General features: G+C 38.6%; 1 protein-coding gene across 8 annotated transcripts; it reads left to right on the top strand.

Moving 5' to 3' along the window:
• Positions 1 to 792: 792 nt before the first annotated feature.
• On the top strand, positions 793 to 23,279 carry CDC7 (cell division cycle 7). Of its 8 annotated transcripts, none has more exons than XM_075039025.1 (12): positions 793 to 1,238; positions 3,786 to 3,935; positions 7,646 to 7,729; positions 9,616 to 9,751; positions 10,386 to 10,479; positions 10,562 to 10,704; positions 12,575 to 12,824; positions 13,418 to 13,513; positions 14,352 to 14,530; positions 15,811 to 15,893; positions 18,814 to 18,963; positions 19,992 to 23,279. In XM_075039025.1, exons 2-12 carry the CDS (start codon positions 3,842 to 3,844, stop codon positions 20,366 to 20,368), a joined length of 1,686 nt encoding a protein of 561 aa, XP_074895126.1. In that variant the 5' UTR covers positions 793 to 1,238; positions 3,786 to 3,841; the 3' UTR covers positions 20,369 to 23,279. The 8 variants fall into 8 exon arrangements, with proteins under 8 accessions (XP_074895126.1, XP_074895121.1, XP_074895127.1 ...); XM_075039020.1 differs by having other exon boundaries at positions 7,643 to 7,729; XM_075039026.1 differs by having other exon boundaries at positions 793 to 1,242.
• The last annotated feature ends 2,245 nt before the right edge of the window (positions 23,280 to 25,524 follow it).

Below are 25,524 nucleotides of genomic sequence, written 5' to 3'. Positions count from 1 at the left end.
GCAACCCCAGGCTTGGTTGTTATTTGGTGGTGGTGCAGTCAGATACCTCTACACGAAGTATGCAATAAACAAGACTATTACAGTTCATATTCTAGTGAACAAGGGATCTACGCACTATCAAATGCAGGAAAGCTAGGCTTTAAGAAGAGTGATGTTACTTTATCTTAAAATAAAAAGAAATAATGACCAAAATGGATAAAACACAAAAAGTGCTAAATTCTTTCATTTAAGAACAAGCAAACTGCATTGGCTTCAGTAAAATCCAACCGCTTTAAACAGCAGCAAAACGTAATTCCAATAAAGTCTCTTTTCCTCGTCCTGCTCATCCTTGATCAGTGGCTACAGCGCAGACCAGAAGCGGGACGCAGATTTATGTTGTATTCTGTGCGATCCCTTTTGCTACGTAACCGGGTAATAGGACAACGCTCCAGGCCAAGTTACCTCCGTAACTGGTGTATTACTGGTGGAAATGGGAGAGTTGCTTCGCGGACTCCCGGCTATCTAACTGAATTTATGGCAGAGGTAGTGAGAAAAACGTCGTGTCCAGGGACGGTAATTACTTCGCAGTAATCAAACACACGTAGAAAAAGAAAATTCGCGGGGGCTGACCATCGCTGCGCAGAGCCCGAGTGCCTCCCCCCGCCCCGGGCCCCAGCAGCAGCGCTGCCCCCCCCCAGCTCCGCGCCTGCCGGCCGCCTCCGCCCCCGCCCGGGCTCCCGGCCGAGCGCCCCCCGCCGCTGGCAGAGGCACCGGAGCCTCCTCGGACAGAGGCTCCGCCGTCCTGCAGCGGACACGAGGAAGCCGCTCAACGCCTGCACGACGCCGGCTGAACGACGATCGCTCGGTCCCCGCCGCACCGTGCTCGCTACGAGTCCGGGCGGACGGTGGCGGCGACCAGGGGCCAGCCGGGCCGCGCTGCCCGTCCCTCGGCCGCGGCACGGCTGCGCGGGGCTGTAGCGCCGGCCCGGCCCTCACCCGCCGCCCCACCAGCGGACGGGCCGCGCTCCCACGGCCGCCGGCCGGGGGCCGCCCGCGCAGGCCCCAGCCCGCCGCCGGCCGGCGCTCTGGGCGGGCCTCTCCCCGGCGGCCGCCCAATAGCAGCGCGCCTTCCTCCGACCGGCGGTCCCATTGGCCGGGGCCGCGGCTTCCGCCGAGGGCCGGGATTGGTGGCGGCGGAGCGGTCGGCAAAAGGCGGCAGCAGGCAAAACCCCGGCGCGTCGCGGCAGCCCGCGCCCCGCGTGAGTGAGTCCCCGCGTGAGCTCCCCCAGCCCTGCCCGCGCCGCGGCCACCCCTCCCCCCTTCCCCCCCCCCCCGGCGGCCATGGCGGCCCGGCCTCGCGCGGCCCCTCCGCGGGGACGGGACGGGGCACCCGAGCACACAGCCAGCGCGGCGCGGCCTGCTCCTCCGTGGGGAGGCCCCGCTCTGGCCCCCCTCCTCGGTTCCGGCTGATCCCCGCCGGGGGCGGGGGCGGTTCCCGTGGGGCCGGTCCGGCGGAGGGGCGCTGAGGGGCGGCTCGGCGCGGGGAGCCGAAGTGCCCTTCTTCGCCCTGCTCCCGGCGGCTGTGGCCACCCGGGGAGCCCCGCGCGGATCCCCCGCCGCCCTCGTGACGAGCGCTCGCCCGTTCCGGCGGCGGCTCCCGGCCGGCGGCAGCGCCCGCGGTGGGCCTGCGGCCGGGGACGGGCGCTTGGCCGAGGGTCTGGCTGCCGGGGGCCGTCCTGTAGAGCCAACCCGCTGCGACCAGCTCCGGGTGTTCCCCTTTTGTCTGCAGCATCGGTATCGTCGGCGCGAAGTGAAGTTCTGGATGCGTGACTTCTGTGGCTTGTCTTGTAACAGGCGGAGTTATCGCTCATCTGTCGAAAACACCGACTTGCTGCGAGGCTTAACTCAGCCTCGGCATTTGCTTTTCTTAAATGACAAAGCAGAGATACTAATATCAACTTTTATTTTTGGCATGCCGAGCTTTTTCCAGGGGGGTCTGCGTGTAAGTTCCCACTGAAAGGAGCTCCGCGTTTCAGTGGCAGCAGACTCTGTTCCTGTTAGCGGCGTTGCTTTGGCCAAGGTTTCAGCAGCAGTATCACTAATTTCTGTGCGCAAGGTTCAAATATCTGACTCCGAAGACCCTGAAGCTATGTGAGCTGTTTGAACCTGTCACTATCTGTTGGGGTTTTTTTTCTTATTTCGATATTATGGAGAAAATTCTTTTTTTCTTTTTTTTTTTTAAATTGGGGATGCAGTTTAACTGCAAGAAAGTTCTTTGAGCTGAAACTCTGCATCATTTTGGTCTTCCTCTTAATTTTTTATCTCTAATGGTGTCTTCCGAGTGTTTTTTAATGTAAACCCAAAATGTCCGACTGAATCAAACTTTGTTTGATGTTCCATTTTGTAACTGTCAAGCCCGTTTCCAAATTAGTAAAACAATTTTTAATATACTCAAGTGTTCAAGGAGTTTGGTTCTGCAGATAGCAGCTTGTGTGCTTAACATAAATGAAAGGAAACGACACCTTGACTTATTGAGCCCCTTTCACCCTCCACGTGGCTAGCAAACCATGAATGTGTTCCCATGGCAGTTTGCAGGCAGACAGAAGTGTTCATTTTCTTTTTCCAAAAGAGGTGTTTGTGGCCAGCCTTGAACTGGAAGAGCCTAGAGCTGAGGCTGGCATGGGGCTCAATCAGAGCAAGCAGGCCATGGGGAGCGGCTGGGAGTGTCTGTGTTAATTTGCACCCCTTATTCTGCTAATGAGGCTATGCTATTTAGGTTTGGAACAGGCTTATCTGCCTACTCAGCACTAGTGGAGGGAGTGTCTACCTGTGAGAGACTAGAATATCTCTAATCTCATTCCATTAGTTTCCAAGTCCTAGTCTCCAGCAAAGCTCCCTCAAAAAACAAGGCTGTTGCCTGTCCCTTTTGTGTTGTGTGAGGATGACAGACTAAAGGTAGCTCGAATTCTTTGGGGACAAAATATATTTCTAGCTCCATAGCTGAAACAGATGAATCCTTTCATTTGAAGTTTTTCAGAATATGTTTCCCCCATGTGGAAAAGTTCAGCCAGAACTTTGAAGGTTTGGTGAAGTTACAAGCAAAGAAGATCTTTGAATGGAACCAGTGTTGGGCAACTGTAAGAGCTGGTGCTTCCAGACTCACTTATCATCAGTTATGCTGCCCTGGGGTTCTCTGCCTTTCTTTTCCTCATGAAACAGGATTATCAGACTTTTTTGATTGTACAATATTAGTACATGTCACTAGTTTAGTTTTATTTACAATGTTTCCAAGATTTGGGAAGAAGCATTTCAAAATAAGCATGTGCTGTTATTTCTTGTTATGGGGGAGGGTGACAAATAATTATGCCTTTTGTTGATCTTATACAGAAGAGAGAGAGATCTCTCATATTGAAAAGATACTTTTTTCTCTTGAAATTTCTTTCAGGTTTTCTGTCTTTGTACGGGTGTTGCAGTATGCAATGCAGCTATTTCTGTGTGCATCAGTTCCTTGCCTTTCAAAGCAAACTTCAGGGAAAAGATAATGCTTGAATATGAATGAAGAAACACACAAGAGATGAAAGAAAATCTCTCGTGTCTAAGCTTATCTTGCAGTCTTCCTTCCCTTCCCCCTTTTTTCCTCTTACTAGAGGTAGAGTGGGTTTACTGGTTTAGTTTTATTCTGGGATGATGGGTGACACTTTGTTGTTTTAGGTAGCACAGAGGAGCTCCTCAGACTCCCTAAATCTCATCTCAGGAACTGAGTGCAGGGCGAGGAAGTGTCTTACCAGATATGCTTGCTCCCCCAGGTGTCCAGAAGTGATCCTCAAAGTCTTGGATTTTTTTACTTGAGGTTTGTTTTGTGATGGAGACAGTGTTGAAGTCTCGCTGTGATGAACAGCACCCTCATCAGGCTGAAGACTTCCACGGGAAGCAGGAGCAGAACAGCAAGCTTTCAGGTATGTGCTAAAAGAGGGATTGCTAACATTACGTTTTGTTGCTGATGTGCTTCTTTATCGCTTCAGGAAGTTTCAGCATCAATTATAAGCCTGTCTGTATATGATCCTATTGTATAAAGAGTTAATGAAATGAAAACATTTGAGGTGGCTTTTGATTTTAAGTTTATTCCTGCTTTTCGTTTGTCACAAAACTTCAGCAGCAGTAGTTTGTCACAAAACTTCAGCAGCAGTAGTTTGTCACAGCTCGCTAACCCTGCTATTTATTTATCACTATAGATACAGATTTATCACTATAGATATTTATCACATATAGAATATGTTACTGTTAGGGGATACCAGAATTCAAAAAAGGCAGTTCTTGAGAATAAAATTCTCTGACCAGACAAGGACACAAAAATAGTATTTTGCCTTTTAACTTATAATTGCCAGCCTTATCTTTAGATGTGACTTTGTGCACAAAAACACTGTTCCTGCTCTTACCAGAGAAGTTGAACTATGAACATGGGTTCTGATGGTGTTTTTATTGCTCATTTTTGGGTCTCTTTGTGAATGTACTTCAAGCTGGACTTCCTGTACAATGCTTGCTCAGTAATTTTGGATGGTCAGCCAGCTTTTATATATATGTGTATGTGTGTGTATATATAAAATGGCTACTGATTTTCCTAGAAATAGATCTCTGTCAGTCCCCTGCACATCCATGTCCAGAATTACATAGAGTCTTGCTGAATAACGTTTAATTGTCTTGCTTTGCAAATGCTTTTGATTCTAGGAAGTAAAGAAATTACTTTAAAATCTGCTCACAGAAAATGTTGGATATTATTATTATTATTATTATACACTGATGGTACAACGACTATATGTTCTCTATACCCAACTGGGGATTCAGGCCCCCGGAAGAAAACAGATGATGTTTATACTACTGTCTATCAACAAGGACAGTCACTGACTGTTTCTAGCACTTTTCAGGATCTTTCATACAAGCAACTGTGTTGAGTTACTAAATGTTCTCAGTGCCTTGGGTAGGCACTACTCTGGCCTAGGATCTGCAGCCTGTGTCACCCAGGTGTTAGTGCCCCAACAGCATTGAACTTTGTCCAGGCAGGAACCTGAATTCAGTGTCAGACAAAACAGTGTCTGGCAGATTCTATAGCAGTTATTGAGAGAGCTTTTCATAATTGTTAGTCTCTACCTTAGTACTGTTAGACTGGTGGCACAAAACAACCCAAAATCTGATATGGTAAGGAAAGTAGAAACCTGCCAGTTTCTAAAGACTTAAGAGATGTGCCTTTTGAGTCCTTTTTAGGAGTGTTGCTTTTTGCCAGAGTTAAATCCTTTTTTCCTAACCAAGCAACTTTACTGGAGAAATTCCAGTGCAAATTTTGTGTTGTAAGTTACTGTCAGTATGTATTTTTTTTAGTAAAAACTGAAGCTTAAAGAATGCTCATCAGAAATCATACTAAAATGCAAGTATTGGAACAAAACTCTAAGTTGCTTTATGTGGAGCAGGTTAGATAGCAAACTAGTTCTAAACAAGGTAGTTCTAACAGAGCCTGTTGGAACTATATCACTGTTGAAAACAATTTTTCTAGCTCTGTCCTGTGGCTACTGAACTCTTGGGATGAAGTTTGTGTAGGATGCTTCAGAACCCAATAACAGGATTACCTTTGTGAGGGGAAAGGCCCATGTCTTTGAGTGATGCAATAACATTTTGATGTTAAGTTCTTTATAATTCTGTTATGTGGTTTAATCTCGTAATGTCTTTGAGTATTCCCGGGGAAAATGGAACATGGTACAAATGTCAGCCTTTCCCCTTCCTGTGTTTTCTGAAGATTTCAGAAAGCTTTCTTGAATGTCTTACATTTGTTATGTAATACATGAGCATTTGTGTAAAAAGTTGAAATTACCGTGCAAACAAACTGGAAGTACCATTTTTTAAATGATAAGGCTTTTCAACAACAATTCTTTTTTAGTGACAAAACAACAAGAATTACAGCAATAATAGATACATTTCTTAATAAAGTTCCATGGCAAAGCACATGGGCAATATGAATGCTATCAATTGAAAAAATGTTATGTAGTAACTTGAATTTTTAGGGTTATTTTCAACAGAAATTCTTACTATATTGATAGGAAAATGAAGTGATTCCTCAAACTTTCAATTTCCTACTTTTCAAGTAGTTTAACTTAATCTGGCTCTGTAAAATTGGGGAATAACCAGAATAACTGTACAGTTGACCAGTTTTCATTAGCCTTTTCCTTTGGGGATTATTAGACACAGAGTCCTGTACATCTTGACTGTTAGTACAAGTCTGGTTGTTTTTATCCTAGGATATTTTTGAGGCTTTTAAATATGATTCCTAGCAGAACTCATTAACCGTTTACTTGTATTTGTTGATCAAATGTATCTTAAATGAATGTTAGCAGTTCTGGTGTCGAGCATAGAGGTTTTTTTTCATTACTGAAATATCCCTCCCAAGATGACCTAAAACAAAATAACTTGGAGAAGCAGAGGGAATGACTTAACGGGAAAAAAAAAAAAAATTATATGGATAGTAAGAGAGGCAGCAGGCTTCAGTTCTCAAAAGTATTTTTAGTATGTTGATCTTTATAAATTTTTTAAATAAAAAAAAAAATTACAATTGAAAGTTAACTATAGCTTGAATTACCACTAATTTATTGGGCTTTTACCAGGAAGAAAGGGTTCTTTAGGCAGACTTCAGATTTTGTGCTGTATAAAGTGAGCTAGCATAGAAGATTGGGGATGCATGCTAATCCATACTTTGTTTCTAGCATATCAGTGATATTTTGAAAATAATTCTCATTGCTTATGACTTACTGTCCTGGTAAAACATAGTAGATTTTTATGTATACAATACCATTTATGTTAAATTTATTTTATTATCCATTTCTAGGATAAAAAATGTATACACATTTTTTTTCTTCCATTTGATTGACTTTCCAAATACCAGTTTGTGCTTAGTTCTGTATAATAAAATATACTTCACCCTAGCTTTACAGAAATTAGTTACAGCCTCTAAATACTTCGTAGCTTCAAACAAAGTGAATTCTTAGGCAGGGTATAGACAACATTTAAACTACAAGGATTTGTAAACTGAATGGAAAACTCCATAATTAGTTGAAATAATACAGTACAACATCCTTGTCATGCCATCTAGTGACTGCAGCATAAAGTGCAGCAACTTAAATGCAGAGCAGACATGGTTTTTTGTGTTTACTATTTTAAGTAACAGTGTGAAAAGTTGCATTATTGATCTTAAAAAAAAAAAAAATTCTACACTTTTGATTTGCATCCAATGGATGTGCTCCTGTGATTACAGAAACAACTATTATAGTTTTGTCTTTTATGAAATGGATGTTGCAAATCTCATTAAAACATTTATCAATGATCTGATGTTTTACTAACCAGAAGGGTTTTGCCCTCTCAGGAACTGCTAGGTGGCAGATAAATTAAAAAAAAAAAAAATTTAAATGCTTCAGTTTATAAGGGAGTGTGATAAAGAACAACAATAATATCAAGTGTGCAGATGGTATTGTCAGCAGGGATAGATACCTGTCTGCTGTTTTTTCCTCTGTTTATGTGAATTCACAATCCTATGAACTCAAGTGTGATTTGTGATCTCAAATATAGATCAGATACTGAATCAAGCAATAAAATTCGTAACTTATTTTCCCCATTCTTTGCACAGCAGGAATAAAAAAAGATATTGAAAAACTTTATGAAGCAGTGCCACAGCTTGTGAATGTGTTCAAAATTAAGGAAAAAATTGGAGAAGGTAAATGTTTTATTTTAGCTTGCTTAGACTTAGCTTTCTTTTGGTATTTCTAACTTAAAAGGTATAAATGTAAGACCCCAATATATGCAATTTAAGCCAAATGCCTTTTTGATTTACTTCTTGGTCTCTGTAGGAATTCTAATATGTTGCTGAGCATATAGGTTTGTTAATTAGGGACATTTTCAAGATATTTTCTTGAAAATCTGGTATATTAAAGCCTTTCAAAAAAAACAGCATTCCAGTTTCGATAACTAAAAGTTTTTGAGGTAGATTTGAGTAAGTAAGTCTTAATACTCCATTCTTTTTCTCTTTTACATGAGAAATCTGTTTATATGCAGGTGTGTTTTGACATATTTAACTGCTGTTTCTTAAGTTGGCTTTGTTTCCACTGAAACCCTGTGGGCAGAACTGGAGGAGGAGAAAGTTTATAGCTGCTTTATTTTAAAAAAAAAAAAAAAAAAAAAAATCTTTTTTTTTAAAGACATACTGTATCAAATTTTAGAACACTTGTGTACACCTTGCCTTCAACAGATACTATTGCAGATACCTTCAATAAACGTTAGGTGTGACTATATATAGATTCTTAGGTACTTCTGAGTGTGGGATTTCAGCACTTTTTGGAACGTTACCCATTTGATCTCTGAAATGCTTTGTGACACTCCACACTTTTAAACAAAAATGTTGATGAGAAGCTGGAATGTTTTACAGCTGTTTTGTGATGGAATACCTGTGATGGCAGGCTAGATGGCTAAAAGTTTTTTGTCTTAAAAAACCCCCGGCTTCATTCACCACAGCAATATAAAATTTAAAAACCAAAACAAAAAAAGGAGTTCTGCTTATCATAAAAAAGATAATATAATTAAACAAAATCTCTGGTTATGAATAGTACTCTGATTTTGCTCCTGGGAGCAAACAATGTTTTTAAAAATACCACTTGCAGTTCTGCAGCATTATGAGAAAACAAGCTTCAACTTAGGATTCCACTCTGGAGTCTCTTTCATTTTAGCAGTTCTTACCACCAAAAATAATGTCTTATGTCAACTTGGTAACCCTTATTGCTATAATCAATTCTACTGAATGTATGGGATGCTAGATTTTTTTATGACTGCAATAAGTATTTAGAGTTTTTGCTGACATTTTGGTGTATGTATGCACTTACAGACTGTTGAACTAGCATGATGTGAACACAATACCTAAAATGTAATCAGAAGTAATCTGTACTGTTTATTGATACAGAAGAATGCTTCAACTTGTATGTTCAGATATCTCGGATCATTAGGATAAATTAACCTCCTAAGAGGTATATTAGGATATCCTTAAAATTAAATGGGTGGGTCAGTTTATCATACAGTCTGAATACTCCCTTTCTCAAATGAATCTATCACATTCTGGCTACGTGGTAAAGCTCTGGACAAACAAATAGTAAAGTTACACATCATGTGAGAAGTCTTACTTTATAGATAAGATAACAGTTAAGAAAAATGTAGCAATTTCAGAGGTGCTTTGAATAGTAAAGGCAGTGCTTTCCAGATTAGCATTATATAGCCCACTTACATCGTAGGGAGAGAAGAGTTAGATGTCAGATGAAAGTAAGCTACCTAAACAAGAAAGCAAATCAAAGATAGGAAATTTACATTCAAAGAGCTCTGTGTCCCAGGCAAGTTAGACAGTGTTACATTTGCATTTTTACTGACATAAAAAACTTGTATACAAGATCACTGAATTCAGTAGTAGAAAAAAGGAACTGCATTTTTCTCTTCTAGAATCTGCTTTTGATGTAGTATCAAGTATACTGCAGAATTGTGAACAGTTAGATCACTTCTGTAAAGATCTGAATTGACCTAATTAAAAATGTTGAAGACAGTGTTTTTCTCCCTTCTTTACAGGTACTTTTAGTTCTGTTTACTTGGCCACAGCACGGCTACAAACAGGACATGAGGAAAAAATGGCTCTGAAACACTTGATTCCAACCAGCCACCCTCTGCGAATTGCTGCTGAACTTCAGTGCCTCACTGTAGCAGGGTATATAAAAAAAAATTAACAATTGTCATGACTAAACTGCTGAACATTGTCTCACTGTTCTGTATTTATTTTAAGTTTTGGCATTTCACTTCCCTTTTTTTTAACTGCAGAAATGTATGTTCTTTTTATCAAGAGCTGATAAGAAATGGAGTGTCTTACCTGTAAAGGATGCTCTTTTCTAATAGTCTCAGTTTACAGACGGTGCTGTACTTTCCATCTGAGAAGTTCTGTGATGTATCTCTGTGATAACAAAAATTTCAGTTCTGAAATGCTTGGAAAAAATAATCTCTTCATCAGAAAATGCAGTTTTAGGAATGAATGCTTGTTGTCAGAGTGTGCTGAATAGCACCTTCTTAAAGTAGTTGGTATCATGAAGGTTAGGTCCTACATTTAATTACAGGAGTAACTACAAACCATGGCCCCACAAATAATCTATGGAGCCCTCATTGCAAATTGCAGAACTCAAATGGAACATAGTAATGAAAGGCAACAGCATAACTACTGACTGCTGATAAGACTGCTGTCAAAATATAAATTAGATTATAAAAGAAAGCCTTACTGAAGTTTTTAAGAAATAAAGGAAAATAAACATCCATCTTTTGGTCTTTATTGAGTGACATTACTTTTGTTCTAGGGGACAAGATAACGTTATGGGAGTTAAATATTGCTTTAGGAAAAATGATCATGTGGTTATTGTTATGCCATATCTGGAACATGAATCCTTCTTGGTGAGTCCCAGACTTTTTATGTGTAGTAAAACTTTTTAATTAAAAGCAGTTGCATAATTACAGTATCCAAATAATCTTTCAGGACGTTTTGAATTCTCTTTCCTTTGAAGAAGTGAGGGAATACATGTTTAATCTGTTTAAAGCGTTGAGGCGCATTCATCACTTTGGTATTGTTCACCGTGACGTCAAGCCCAGTAACTTCCTCTACAACAGGCAGCTAAAAGAGTAAGTCAGTCCAGATGACCATATTGTGATCTCATTTGGGATGTGTGCCTTGGCAGAACAGAGTCAATTAGGCTTTTGAGTTTTTTTCCTTCCAGCTGCATAACATGTGCTTAAGTAATAAAACCAAAAAAGATTTTTTTTTTTTAATTTGTAAAACTTTTCTTTCTGTGTTTAGGAATTTGAGGAGGGAAAGAATTTATTTTTTCATACTTAAAACTTCATACTGCCTCATAGAGCGACAAGTACTGGAAAAAATGACAATTTTACTATTGAGTAAAAGTACTACAATTTTGAATAAGAATGAGAAGAGTAAAATCAGTTTGGGTTTGTTTTTTTTTTTAATAAGAAAGCTAATAGTGACTTGTGGTGCATAGACTGATACTTGTAAATTTTTACTCATGGATAGAGTGAAATTGATACAGATAAGACAGCTGGGCTGTTTTCACCTTACATTGAATTAATGTTTATAACTGGTAGGGCTAGGTTTTTTGCCTGCAAGTTACAATATTTAAAGACTGTAAAAAGTGAGGTACTGCTTTTTTGTGAAGAGCTGAAATGGATTGAAAAAGGTACTGTTTCAGTGCTAACAGTCCTATAGCTGTATTGGTGAGTACTGTGCTGTGTACAGTTGAGACACTGAGGTGCTGGAGTGTGTCCAAAGAAGGGCAACGAAGCTGGTGAAGGGTCTAGAGAGCAAATCTTATGAGGACTGGCTGAGGGTTGTTCAGCCTGGAGAAAAGGAGGCTCAGGAGAGACCTTATTACTCTCCACAACTGCCTGAAAGGAAGTTGTAGTGAGGTGGGTGTTGGTCTCTTCTCTGAAGTAACAAGTGCTAAGATGACAGGAAATGGCCTCAAGTTGTGCCAGGGGAGGTTTAGATTGGATATTAGGAAAAACTTCTTCACCAAAAGGGTTGTCAAGCTTTGGAACAGACTGCCCAGGGAAGTGGTGGAGTCACCATCACTGGAGGTATTTAAAAGATGCATAGATGCCATGCTTAAGGATGTGGTTTAGTGGTGGACTTGGCAGCATTAGGTTTACAGTTGGACTCGATGATCTTAAGGGTCTTTTCCAACCGGAATGATTCTATGATTCTATGTAGTGAGAGTTTGTAGGGGAGATTTGGTTACATTTTGCCAAACCACAAGCTTAAAAATTTGAGAAATACTGATTTTTATTTTTTTTTTTTTAAATCTATCAGAATGAATTCATATTGTCGTTTTGCTCTTCCAGCATTTGTTTGAGCCTTAATCTCTACTGTGGGTCTGGAGGCCATGCAGCTGAGTTTGTCTGAGACCCAGAGACAGCTGGATTGTCTCTGTACTGGTTGTAGCAAAAAATAGTTCTTTTAAAGACAGATCTGAAGTGTGAACTAATGTAGTCTTACCTGTTTGAAGACTGAAGTAAATTCCAGTAGTATTGCTTGAAGTCTGGCAGAACTCTCAGCATTGTTAGTCATGTCTGTCTTCACTGCTACATTTTTCCTCTGCCCATGCGAATCCTGCAAGGGTCAAGTCACTTGTACTTGACTGTTGGCTTAAGGTTCAGAGCTGTCGGATTAGAAGAACCCCAGAAAGGAGTTGCTGGGAATAATTTTTTTAACGCCATTGGAGAAAGTATGCACTTAAGAAGATTTTGGGACAAGAAACGTTGAAGTAAGATGGGTATAGTGTAAAAACATGGCGGGGATAGGTAAGATAGGACAAGAGGAAGCAAAGGGGGAAAATAGGACTGTGATGCTGGCAACAGTGCCAATAAGCAACATACTGGGTAAAATGTGAAAGAAATATAAGTAAACAAGTAATGAACAGTGAATTGAACTGATTGATGAATACTTTGTGACTCCTGTTTCTAAATTTGTGTCTTTCAGGTATGCCTTGGTAGATTTTGGCTTGGCACAAGGAACACCCGATACGAAAATTGAACTTCTCAAAACTGCCCACTCTGAAGATCAGCAGGGAAGTTGCTCGAAAAATAATCCCGCCACAACCTTGGGAAATGGGGGTTCTGTCAGTGTCACAGCACCTAAACAGATAGCTCAACAGTCAGCCTCAAAAGCAGCTGATAAAAGGTCCAGCTCACTTTCAAAAATACAGATTAAACAAGGAAGAGGAGGAAAGGTTCTCAGTCTTTTTCATTAATATTGTTGTATGTTTAATGTATTACTTCATCCAACAGGGGGAGATGTAATACTTGAAAAAAGTTGTGCATGCATATCTTGCTGGGTCCTATTGTGATGCACAGAATCACGGTTTTCATATCAAAGTGGGTAGTTTTACATAACCGTATTGGCATCATTCATTATCTGTTAGATATAATACAATACCAAAGGCTGTATAAAACCCTAGCATGGGTTACTATTTAGACAGCCTTAAATCTTTTTTTAAGTGACATGTATTGTGGAACTCTTCCCCAGGCCACTAATTATTCATCTATGCTTAGTTACTTAGTTGCATAACAAATGCAGTACAGAGGACATTCAGATTGTCTTGGGGCACTTCTGAGGTGTGATTCGTTTTGTAAGCATGTTTGCTGTTCTGTCTAGACCATGTTTTCCTCATCCACAGTAAACTGATGCCTGAAAATTACTTACCATGCAGCTGTTCTTGTTTTATGTCACTTCACACTTTTTTTTTTTTGTTTTTGAACTGTCAGTATCCAGCTGACTGTGTGTTAGATAGGATCCTTATTGTCCTTTTTGTTGGTATTGTAGGAGGATTCTGTGCACCATTCTGTCCAGCGCTCTGTCTTTGGAGAAAGGAATTTCAATGTCTATAGTTCCATGTACCAGGAGAACTCAAGTACAAAAGTAAGAAGTGTGACTCATCAGTAAGAGCAATCTGTTACATATTTGAAAAATTATGGAACTGGTTGTTCTGTAAGACTGGACATTACTCCAGGATGCTGTGAAACTAAAAGTTTTTGAGCAGATTATTAAGAGTGTCTTTGCAGAAATACTCAAAGGATTTTTCATTTCTGTTTCAGTCCCTTTTGAAGCTCTTAAAGAACTAGTTATGTAGCTGTATCCCTAGCTGATCTTGTTTGTATGCTAAATTAATCTTTTTTCCTACACATGTCTGTGCAACTAAGATATACTTAGCTTGTGAAACTTCATTTTTTTATTTTGTAGTTGAAGCTGGAGAGAAAATTTGTAATAAATATTTTTCTGTAGTTTTTGTAATTGGTATTTAATATGACAAAGGGGAAACCCCAAATAAATTAGAGGGTTTGGCCAACAGTGATCATCTTATTGTAGAATTAGAGTTAGTGCCTGTGTGTTACTGTGTCATTTCATGTACATTTTTTTTATTCTCATGTTGAGCCAAAAGAATTCTTGAAACATTATAGTGACTTGAAAAATACTTGCCTTATAGCTTCAGAATATCTAATGTATATTGTTTTTTAGTAAACACTGCAAAATGTTTTCCAAAGGGGAAGGAGAGGAAATCAGGATATTTAGAAAGCTCCAGTGTCTTATTTTACAGATGTTGTGATATTGTTAAAAAGGTTTGCTATCTTCTGTTCTAAAATAGCAGCTTCTTGCTCATGAGCACCTTTTCAGTCTTAGTATTTTAGGAACTGGCCTATCTCTATGTAAAGGGAAGCTTCTTAAATATGTCACCTTCTCTAAAATATCTGCATTGCAGCTCACAAAACAATCAAAGATGATAGATGTTTCATCTAGGAAGTTAGTAACAAAGAAGAAGATTACTTCTACCAAAACAGTGAGCAATGGGACAGCCAGGAAGGCTGCCAGTGGTTGTCCCTCAAACCTGACCTGTGACTGTTATGCAACGGATAGAGTTTGCAGTGTTTGCCTTTCAAGGTAACTTGCTTTGATAATGTTGTAAAATTGTCTGCTATGCTGTCAAGCAAGGTCAGAAATTTAGATTTACTAGACAGCTGATTTAGTAGGTGAAAGATAGCATTTGATCTGTGCAACCCTTAAAACACTGAGTATACTCCTTTTAAACAAGAATAGTTTATGGAATTCATGCAATAATTGGTTCAAGAGAGATTCACTGTCAATGACTTTTTGTTGTTGTATTTAATTATCCACCTACATGTCTTGTAGAAAATCGCTTGAGTTAACTACAACACTTAGAGAAGACAATACATCAGTCTGTCATTAGTAGTTATCCAATAGGCCTAAATCATGCCAACACTTTGGATTCTGGAAATCATGAAATGTAGAATAAAAAGGAAACATGACTGGTTTGTATTTGTTAATTTAAAAAATAATGTCTAAGTTTTAATAATAGGTTAGAGAATCTTAATAACTCGGTTCAACTCCATCCCTCTGCAGTTAGTTTTGGTTATGATCTACTATTGCCTTTTATCCACACATTAAGGAACACAGATTAACGCAGAGAATTCTGTTTACTAGACATAGCCATGAAACTGTGGGGTCCCTCTCTTACCAGACTGTCAAAATATGGTGATATCAACTTCATTTCAGAAGTATGAAACATGAGGAATTTGTCAGACTCAAAAGAGAAGTGGCCCATAGAAGTAAGGCACTTTAAGCCATACAAGAAAGCTCTGGAAAGTTGGTTGCTGCTTTTTTTTTTTTTTTTTTTTTAAATAATTATAACCTCACACCTTTTAGTTAATCTAACAAAAAGTAAATTCTTGTCAATGCTCAGAAGTAGTGAACCTTAGTTTGCTGTGGACTAATACAAAGCCAGAGAATCCACATTCAAGAATCTAGTGCATTTTTTGCCTTTGGTTAATTAGTCTCAACTATAAAGTTTCCTATGAAAACAAGCCTTTAGCAAAAATGATGCTGCTATTGAATGAAACTAAAAAAGGTCATTGTGAATGACATATGCAATAAGTATTGCTGTGGTATGACCTGATGCTAGATAATATAATAAAAATATAATAATATAATAGATAATATAAGGCAGCTATTATTTTATGCAACATCATTTCATGCTAGGTAATTATAAGATGCTTCAAACTTCTATAAAACTTGGATAGAGCAGGGTTAGGCTGTTTATACATCTTGCACAAGTATATTCTAAAACTAAGATTAAGCATTATTATAATTAGAAATTATTTATCAACTTTTATATTCTAAACTTGTTTGTCTCTCATTACAAGGTGTCAGCAAGTTGCTCCCAGGGCAGGAACACCTGGATTCAGAGCACCAGAAGTATTAACAAAGTGCCCCACTCAGACCACAGGTACTGCACAACAGACTGAAACTAATGTATTTTTTCACCTTTAGATCCCCATTTATGCATATTATGTTGTCTTTTTTTATGGGAGGGTTTTTGTTTACATGTGAAATTCATTTTGTCATTCCTTCTAACACTTACCAAGCATTTCCTGATTTTAATTCAAAGTTTATTATTCAGAGTAAGAACAAGTTAGGAATATTTTTCCTGTGTTTGAAACTTGAATATGTCTTTATTAATTTGAGAGGTAGTGCCATATGCAGGAGTTGAATACAATGTGTTTTAAAAGAAAACAAAGCTGTAATTTTTATCAAGTTTCTTGGCTTATTGTGGCTTATTTATTAAAGTGAAATCTTGAATAAATCTTGGGGACGGGACATACTTTAGACTTTTCTAGACAGATTGTCACATATAGTTTGCTGTCATAGCAGGCATAGTTAATGGTATAATTGCAAATGTGTTTTAGAAAGCGGTTAATACTTTTAATCAGATTTTTTTCCTTTTTGCTACTGCTTTATGTGGCTGGTCTGTAAATGTCATAATTTTTTCTTACTAAATTTTTAATTTCTCAGGGTTAAAAATTATCAAATTAATAAATTTCAGTAATCTGGGTAAATATCAGGGCAGAGCAGAGGGATGGTTAATGCATTAGCTGATGCAAGTAGGATGGGAGAGGTTGTGCCTACCTGGAGAATGGAGGACCAATAAAAGCAAAGTTACCTGTTAAACATTTGGTGTATGACCAGGAGTTTTGACTTATGAAAAAGGGGGATAAATAAAAATGTCCCCAAAATTGGATTTAAAATAACAGTTTTTAGCCATGTTCTGCTGAATACCTTTTGAGAAAATTGTCAATTTTCTGTACTTAAAGTGTGTTTATATGCTTAGAATAGACTTAACAATACATTTGATCAGCTTATCCCTACATAGCCTTATGTTCTTTGAAAGACCATCTGTGCTGTGGGTATGACTGGGATTTCAAGAGGTATGGCAGCCTGCTTGGAGTTACTGTGCTGTAACAGCCAGCTTTATGGGCTAGAAGACATCCAGAAATCCAGGACAAGTTTAGACAATCTCTGAATCTGTCTAGACAGAATTTAGGCAGAAAGAAGACATACCTAGGAAATTTTGGACACATGCTGGTGTTAAATATGCTTTCAGACAGTTTTCTGTTCTCTAGGGTAATGGAGAGCAGGATTACAGAAAATATGGGTAAATCTGGAAACCCTTGGGTGTGGCACAGACAGCCCTTGAGTCAGTGGTGCCGAGCTCCTGTATTATGTCAACAAAGGCCTTAATTAGAACTGGGTAGACTAATACTAATATTTGTGAGATTATGTTGTATTTGAACTAACAAATCTTCTTGTCCACTTCCATCTGGGACTTCTGTAGTCACCTCCTTGTATTCCTGCCAATCTTAGTACTAGTTCCGGTCTCTGTGCCGAGACCAAGTTACCATCTGGATCCAGCTGACCCTATCCAGGGCTACCTTAGTGCATCTGACCCAGGTTCATAGTGCAGGGAATACAACCTAAACTCCCAAGCTGATGTTATACAGGTCCAGTTACACTTCAGCTTGGTTTGTGCCTCTGTTTTTTTCCTCAGTCTGCCTCACTAGTTGGATAACACTAGGCAAAAGCACAGAGAGGAATCACAATTTTGATGGCATTGCACAGGATCTTGCAGTCTGCTGATGATCCCAGCTCTACCAGAATTGTAGGGCCAGGATTTACTAGCCATTCAGATATAATGTCTATTAATTTCAGCAAGAGTTAAGTAATTAAACTTCTTTAAAGGTCTTGACCTTGATGACTCCGGCTTTCCCAACCAAATACTTGGGGTGATGCACAACACTTCAAAGAGATAGTATGATCTTTTCAACAGTGATACAGTAATGCTAAAACTTTTTTACAGGAACTATGAAGAAGATACAAAATTTTTCCACTGTAAATTGTGCCAAATTATCATCTTGGATTTTTATTCTTTTAATAAAAGACTTAAAATGTGGTTTTGCAACTGAAGTCAACTGAATACTTTTTTTTTTCCCCCCAAAGTCCTGTGCTGATAGTGTTTCTAACTAAAATGTCCGAATTAATCACTGTCTATTTTACTACTTATTTTTTGAAGAGAGGTAGAATAACTATGGCTCTATTTCCCAACTGTCAATTTTTCTCTTTAGAGTTTGAGAATCCTTCAAACTCTCTCCTTCACTTTCCTTGCCATCTCTCAAAATGTGTACCTTAGTGAGCCAAAAAATTATGGCAGACAGGTATTCTCATAACTTTCAGTATTAAAGTTTCCATCATGCTTTGGCATGTATCCCCAGAGTACTCTCTGTACTCTTCATAACACAATGAAAGCGATGAATACTAACTATTACAGTTCTTAAACTGGCTATCTTGTCAATGATTTCATATTAGAGAGGAACAAAGTTCATAGTAAGATAAATTTTTTAGTACTGTGGCAGCCTCAGTCCCAGAAAATTTCAGATTTGCATTCATTTGTGAATTATTTTTTGTTTGTGATCCTTATAGAAGGTTTTCTTCATATGAAGGAAACTTAAATAAGTTGCAAAACTAGCCAGTTTTTTGCCCCTTCTCATTTCCCTGAGCAAAACAACCTCAAACATTGTTTTGGTACATTTTAAGTTTAGCAAGTTAATGGAATTACTTATGTGAAAAATTTTATGGAAAAGCTTAAACATTCCCTCTGCATCAAAGCAGGAAATTATTCTTCAATCTAATTATAGTAATTTCCACTGTTTTCTGAAGTGTTATCTGTATGACCAAAGTCAGTTAAGTACTTCAGAACATAACTTTTTCTAATAGAAACTTTTCAGGTAATAATTTCTTTTTAAAGAAAGTTGTGATTTTGTTTGTGATGAAATAATGAGTTCAGTTGTTACTAAGCTTGCTTTCAATTGCAGCAATTGACATGTGGTCTGCAGGAATCATATTCCTTTCTCTGCTCAGTGGACGGTATCCATTTTACAAAGCAAGTGATGATTTAACTGCTTTGGCACAAATCATGACAGTTCGTGGATCCAGAGAAACCATTCAGGCTGCTAAAACTTTTGGTATGCAAACCTTAATTATGGGGAAAAGGGGAAAATGTATGCTTGGTCTGCTATTTAATGCAGTGATTTACAATCTATGATTTTTTTTTTTATATACATAAATATATTTTTAGGTTTGGGAGTCATTTTGGAGGTAAATCATACTTCTTGCATGTAAAACACTAAAAGTACTAGTCTATATACAGAGATTTAAGAAAGTTTTGTATTCTTCTATCTTTTATAATTTGTATATGGGGTACTTCATGCCATAGGTTTCCCAGCCTGTCTGCTGCCTTTCACTGAGTCAGGGCCACTTGGGGTGAAATATGCCAGCTAAATGTTTTCTACTGGCATTTGGTTAGAATTTTTGAGGCAGTGTTTCTATTCCTGCAAAATTTGCCCTGGAGGCTTAAGTCAATATGACTTAATATTTAGTTGATGTAAACCTTGCTTTCCTGCCCTGCTCAACAAGGGCTAGTAAAAAAAAAACAACAAAACCAAACCCAACAGAAGGCCTGTTTAAAAATACAAAACTACCACCACCACAAAACACACAAAAAACTAAAATAACCATTCCCCTAATTGTTTGCAGGCCAAATGCTGCAGCACTTGCTACCTGGAAGTGTAACTGACAGCATCAATTTTCATTCTCCAGACAGAGGTGTAAAAATCAGGGTATCTAATTTTCTTCAGTTCTCTTAAAATGACAGTGAAATGCAAAAAGGTGGTGTGTGGGGTATGTGACAACCTGTCACTGCATAACTTCACAAACAAACCCAAACAGCTTTGTTCTGAGCAGAACTGAGACTATTATCCTTCTGACTTGCTGGGGCTATTGCTGTAAAACATAGCTGGGGGGGGGGGGGGAGGTGTTGGATTTGGTTTTTTGATAGTTTGGGGGTTTGGGGTTTTTTTGTTGTTTGTTGTTTTTTTTTTTAATGCTGGTTACGCTTCAAGACACGAAGTTTCAAGACATGAAACAAACTTAGAAGTTACAGTTGCATAGAAAGTATAATACAATGTCGCTTACTGTAATTTTTTTTTTCTAGGTAAATCAGTTCTGTGTACCCAAGTTGTCCCGGCACAAAACTTAAGAACCCTCTGTGAGAAGTTGAGAGGAACAAATAGCAGCTGTAAGAGATCCCAGGGTGAAGTGCCCAGCAAGTCTGTAAATGACTCAGCTTTGCCAGTTCCAGTAGACAAACCATGTGCTCCCGAGACACTTGGGAAACAAATTCAACACTTAAAGAGCTTTCAGGAAGGTGACGATGCTTTGGAAATGAAGGCAACAGACATGAAAGGATGGGATCAGGTTCCTGATGAAGCATATGACCTACTTGATAAGCTACTAGACTTAAACCCTGCAACAAGAATAACTGCAAAAGAGGCTTTGCTGCATCCTTTTTTTAAAGACATGAGGGTCTGAGAAGAGACCATATTCTATTATTGCTTTCATACATTTTATGTGGAAACGAGATACTGAGGTAGTTTTACCTTGTTGCCCTCAACATTTACATTCATTGAAATACCATCATACTGTGCACAGAACTACTGAAATTTTTTCTTGTACAGTTGGACAGCCAATGTCAGTTTACTTTAAGAAATACTTGGAGATGTAAAAATTACATAAACATCACTAACATGGTCTTCTTCTAAGACACTTCTGAGGGGTTATTGCTGTGCATACCTGTTCTCTGAGAAAGTTAACTTTGATCAAAAACTACAAAGAAAAAGAGTTTCACAAGCTCTATGCTTAATTCTCGAGATACTCCCTTCAAATTTACAAATTTGCCTTAAGGTATGACCGAAATAAGAAAGTGCTTGAGAGACTTTTTTCTGTACTTGCATATCTCTGCTTTGTTCCCAATTAGTACATGGGGGACTGAAAATGGAACAAAGTGTGTTAATTTCATTCAGAGTATTTTCAGAGAACAGTATTACTTTGGGAGTGTTGCTAGAGGAGGGGCCAGGTGCTGGAGGTTATATCATCAAAAGAAAAGCATAACTGTTTTAAAAGTACGTTTTTGTTTGAGTCTGGTCTTTCCTACTTAGGCAATAGTAATAAATGCAGTTACTCATTTTGCATAGCCCATGTTTCCTCAGTGTCATGGGTAACTGTCAATATTCAACAACTATTGCCTTCAGAATGTCTTGTGTGACATGCATAGGTTTGATTTCTGTTACGGAAACTGATCTTTTTAAAGAGTATCTGTTAAATAAAGAATTTGTTTTTATAACTTCATAGGATTGTCTAGAGATGCTTCTATAAAAATAAGTCAGGTAAGGTTTTCCTGTGGGATGTTTCTGTTCAGGAAGAATTATGCACATTTGTTTCCTGCATAAATTCCTCAAGTACTAGAAAACACTTTTCAGATAGCTCTAGTATATATGACTGTCACAGTGGAAGTATCTTAATTATCAAGGAAGTCCTACCACAGAGTTAGAAGCTAGCTATTGTCTGGTCCTAAGTAGGAAAACCAGCCTTAATAACCTCTAACCCCATATGTTCAATGTGCAAACTAAGTTACATAATGTTCAGCAGAAGTTACTCTAAAACCCTTGCTAATTCTGGAGACTGAAACTTAATAGTTTTTTCCCATGTACAGTTCTTGAAATGCTAATGGAGTTGTTGCTATAAGAGGTTACAAGCCATTCTGAGAAAAGATTGCTGCTTTGATAACTTTTGCATAGGCCTTCTCATATGAGCTGGTGGTTATGATAGTGCAAAGGTCCTGACCACAGCTGGGGCTGAAGATACATTATTTCAATATATTCAAAATCTTGAATACATAGAAAGTGATGGTAATGTTGCTCTGTTCCTGGCATCAGCCGTTAGAGAAAAATATTTGCAGATGTCAGAATATTGATTGCAGAAAATCTTGAAACCCACAAGACCCTGGGGCCCAGGTCTTAGTAATTTTTGCTGTTTATATAATTTCAACACAGCACGTCACTGAGAAATTATTTATCTAAAGGAACTGTAGCCAAATTTGGCAAGCAATGCTGTCTGCCAGTGTCTGCAGATGTATTGTTTCCTCCTACGTTCACTCATGCTGTCTATGGTCTTATGAGAGCACTAGCTGACAACAAGCAAAAATATGTCAACTATCTATTGTGAACTTTCTAAACAACTTCAGCTTTTTAAGCTTTCCTGCTAACCACAGCATTGAGCAGCTCCTTGCAGCAGGCACTACAACAATTAACCACTGCATAAGTTTAATGGCCAAAAAGGGAAAACCATTGCTAATGGTGTTTTTACCAAAACATTAAGGGTAAATAAAATTCTGTAAGGAACAATTCTAAGCTCAGTATATTCCATAATAAGCTAGAAGAACACGTTGTAATTCCTTCTTCCAGATAGCTATTTATTTAAAACCTGGAGAAGGTTTTTTTGGGAGGAAGGATAAAGTGAAAAAAAAAAAGTGTGAACAAGCATATGCTTATGAAGTACTTTTTGTAGCACTCTACAAAAGAATGAAAGCCAATGTTAAATGCAGTGGGCTCTCTATAAAAAAACCAAACCAAACAAACAGATAAAATTAAGGAAAATGGCAAGAAAACACTAGATATGAGCAGTGGTGGCCACTGAGTTTTCTGCTTCTGTCTCCTGTGGTTCTAAGAATATCCCAAAGCCACAGGTAAGAGCCAAGTATCAAGATTAAAGCTTAATTACATGATTTGAGATGTTTATAAACTGGATGTGAATCTCCTACCATGAGAGCTACAATTAGAAGAAACTCCGCACAGAAATGATGTTGCTTGCAACACATGTTCAGCAGTCGTGAGGCTGCAGCTGGATTACTGTTAAATTCTGGAAATCATGCTATGACAAGGATATTAATAAATCGGAAAGAAACAAAAAACAGCAGCAAAAAGCAGCATGGACTTGAAAGATGAAGAGCAACTGATATCTAGAATCCTGAGAACAGCATGCTGGGAGCAAATCTAAATACATCTGTGTATCTAGCATAGGGAAGACTAGCTTATTCTCAGTACTAAGGTCAGGTGAGGAACTTGTGGCATGTGTTAAGTTTATGATATTTTCCCTAGTTGTAAATTATAATTAGGAAACAGGAGGGCATCTTATTAAGAGTGCCTGAGGAAACACCTGCAAAACAGCAACAAACTTTTTCTGGATAATACTGATAATAAGGGTTAAATCAAATTCTAAATTCTGTTGAGTTTATAGTCCTATTACTTTTGAGATTGGACTCACTGAGTGTTTTTAAAGCAAAATACTATGTGGATAAGAAAATAAACAAGACATCAATATTCTGTCCGAGAATATTCAGTATCCTCCTTATTTTATGTATTTGCCATATCTAGAGTTTATATATTCTCTGCTCTCCAGAAAGTAAAAGCAATGTGGAACCAATATGCAGCCAAGGCTTCCTGTGCAGGTGCAAAAGGCTCTCCTGAATCTTTGAGTGGCCTCTTGAGGACACCAGGTGTGATGGGATTCTAAAGTGTTTCCATAACTGCCCGACATCCAGCCAAGTTCCTATGGTTGGGAGCTATGTTGGACCTTAAGGTAGAACATGAAGGAGATTTTCATTCCAGGGTGCCTCTGACACGAGTAATCTAGCAATCAGTGCATTGTGGTTTTGCAGGAATAAAATACACATCAAACTCATGGTGGGGCTTTGTAATCTGTACTGGCTACAGTGAAACATCTTATTTTGGATATGACTGCCAAGCAAAAAATATTTCCTTTACAAAGATGATTTATTTTCCTAGCATCTTTCTGACCATTACATTCTACTAGTCAGCAAAATGCAAAGAAAAAGAAGAAAATCTTTAAAGCTTGCTTCAAATATTTGTTGGTGATGAAAAGGTATGTTCTTCTGAACTAGATGACATATGTAAAAGAAAGTGTTTGCATTTAGCAGGGCACACCTGAAATTTTCCTACCTCCTGGAAGGCAGAGTGCACAACACAACAGAAGTAAAAAAAACCAAAATGGTTTTCTCTCGTTTGTTCAGTTTATCACCGCATTTCAAAGACACTGCGGCTCTGGGGAGAAAACGACTAACCATTGAAGGCACTTAATAGAACAGCAGCATTTTAAAGGAAATTAACACTTAATGGCTTCATGAATTCCTATTCTGTAATAAAACAATGTCTCTCAATTGGTAGGCTTATAGCAAGGACAATTCTCTGAGACATTCCTCAAGCAATGTCCTTACTGCAGCATAGTTGTAAATGGTTTTCTTTTTTTGGGGGGGGAGGGGTAGGGGGTTGTATGTTTGTTTTTTTTAAAGCACATCATAGTGAATTTTTCTGCTAATGTAGCCACAGCACGTTCACTTCAAATTCCTCTTGGATCTTTTCCAGAAAACAGAACATGTACTAGGTCAGTGGCAGTACATGTGTGGTTCATACTCCTTGCTGCTGCTGCGTTCCTGGCTGGCCAGTTCAAGGGGTAGTAAATATTTAAATTGGCAGCCTGCACACAGTGGGTGGAAATTGGATACTCCCTTTGATCATATGCTTACAAAGGCCAGCATATAGAGTTTTGTTACTCTGGTAACAAAAAATTTCTGGTACCACTGAGGTGAGGGTCCAGTAAATTGGGTATTTTGCATCAGGAAGGTACAGCATAACTCAGATAACCAAGGGATTTTAAATGTGCCTGTTGTTTACTTAATTCTGCCTCTCCATGACTCAGCCCTTTTTATTTTCATTGCCTTTGACTCTGCAAGAATATTATCCCTATACAATGCTTTATTGTATCATGTTAAAAAATAACCACTGTAAGCATTCCTGAGTATCCCCAGAGTATCATTTATTCAATTTCTGGAAAGACTTAAATCCTCCTGTGGGGATATGGCAGGGAAGAGGGTGGTTTTGTTACATGTTATTTGCTTTCTCACATAAAGTTCTTCCATGGTTTTCAGAAGAGTCAGATTTTAATCTAAACCCTAATTATACCTTTGTTTCGAAAATACTAGTGCTAAGAAGTGTTTTACCTAAGGCATCCATTTGATCCATTTCTTTTACATGGCATAAACAAACTCTTTGTAACAAATAATGCACAATTAGTCTTACGTCTTAATGTGAATAAGTAGGGATGTAGCCTAACAATTGGAATATTTGAAGAAAATTAACTTTTTATGAGGAAAGGTTATATAATTGGGTTTAATGAATGCCACAGGTCACGTCTAGCAGGAGGCAGCTCATTGATAAAATCTCTTGTATTTTCCATTCCTGGTTCCTCTCATCACCTCTCCCCAAAAATCCTGCCAGAGGATCAGATTCCTGCACTCTGTGTTGCTACAAGGTACATCTTTAATGATTCTTTTGCTGCTTGGAATATTACTGGGCATTATGTGCAAACCACCAATTATTTACATTTCCAAGTGTCCTAGGAGTCCTCTCTAGAGTCCTGCTTCTGCTCTACTATCCATTTGCTTGTTCCAATGATCTCAGTTTCTTTATCAAAACCCTCACTTGGACTTGGCAGCGTAGTAAGAAATTCTAGAGTTCTCTATAGCATTTCATTTTTCTTGTCTGTAGTCCTGTTTTATCTGATCGGGGAATACCAATTTCAACTGAAAGAGGAAGTTTAACTTCTGCTGAAAT

This window comes from Buteo buteo, chromosome 10 (genome assembly GCF_964188355.1).
Source record: "Buteo buteo chromosome 10, bButBut1.hap1.1, whole genome shotgun sequence".
NCBI lineage: Eukaryota > Metazoa > Chordata > Aves > Accipitriformes > Accipitridae > Buteo > Buteo buteo.
Note: the sequence above shows the minus strand (reverse complement) of the source record. Positions and strands in the feature narration are given on the sequence as shown.

What these genes read in the sequence shown, in the direction of transcription:
- CDC7 (XM_075039020.1), top strand. Translation starts at nt 3,842, where the DNA reads ATGGAGACAGTGTTGAAGTCTCGCTGTGATGAACAGCACCCTCATCAG. An exon ending in TGGAACATGAATCCTTCTTG is followed by an intron (nt 10,480 to 10,561) that starts GTGAGTCCCAGA and finishes ATAATCTTTCAG; the next exon opens with GACGTTTTGAATTCTCTTTC. An exon ending in TACAACAGGCAGCTAAAAGA is followed by an intron (nt 10,705 to 12,574) that starts GTAAGTCAGTCC and finishes TGTGTCTTTCAG; the next exon opens with GTATGCCTTGGTAGATTTTG.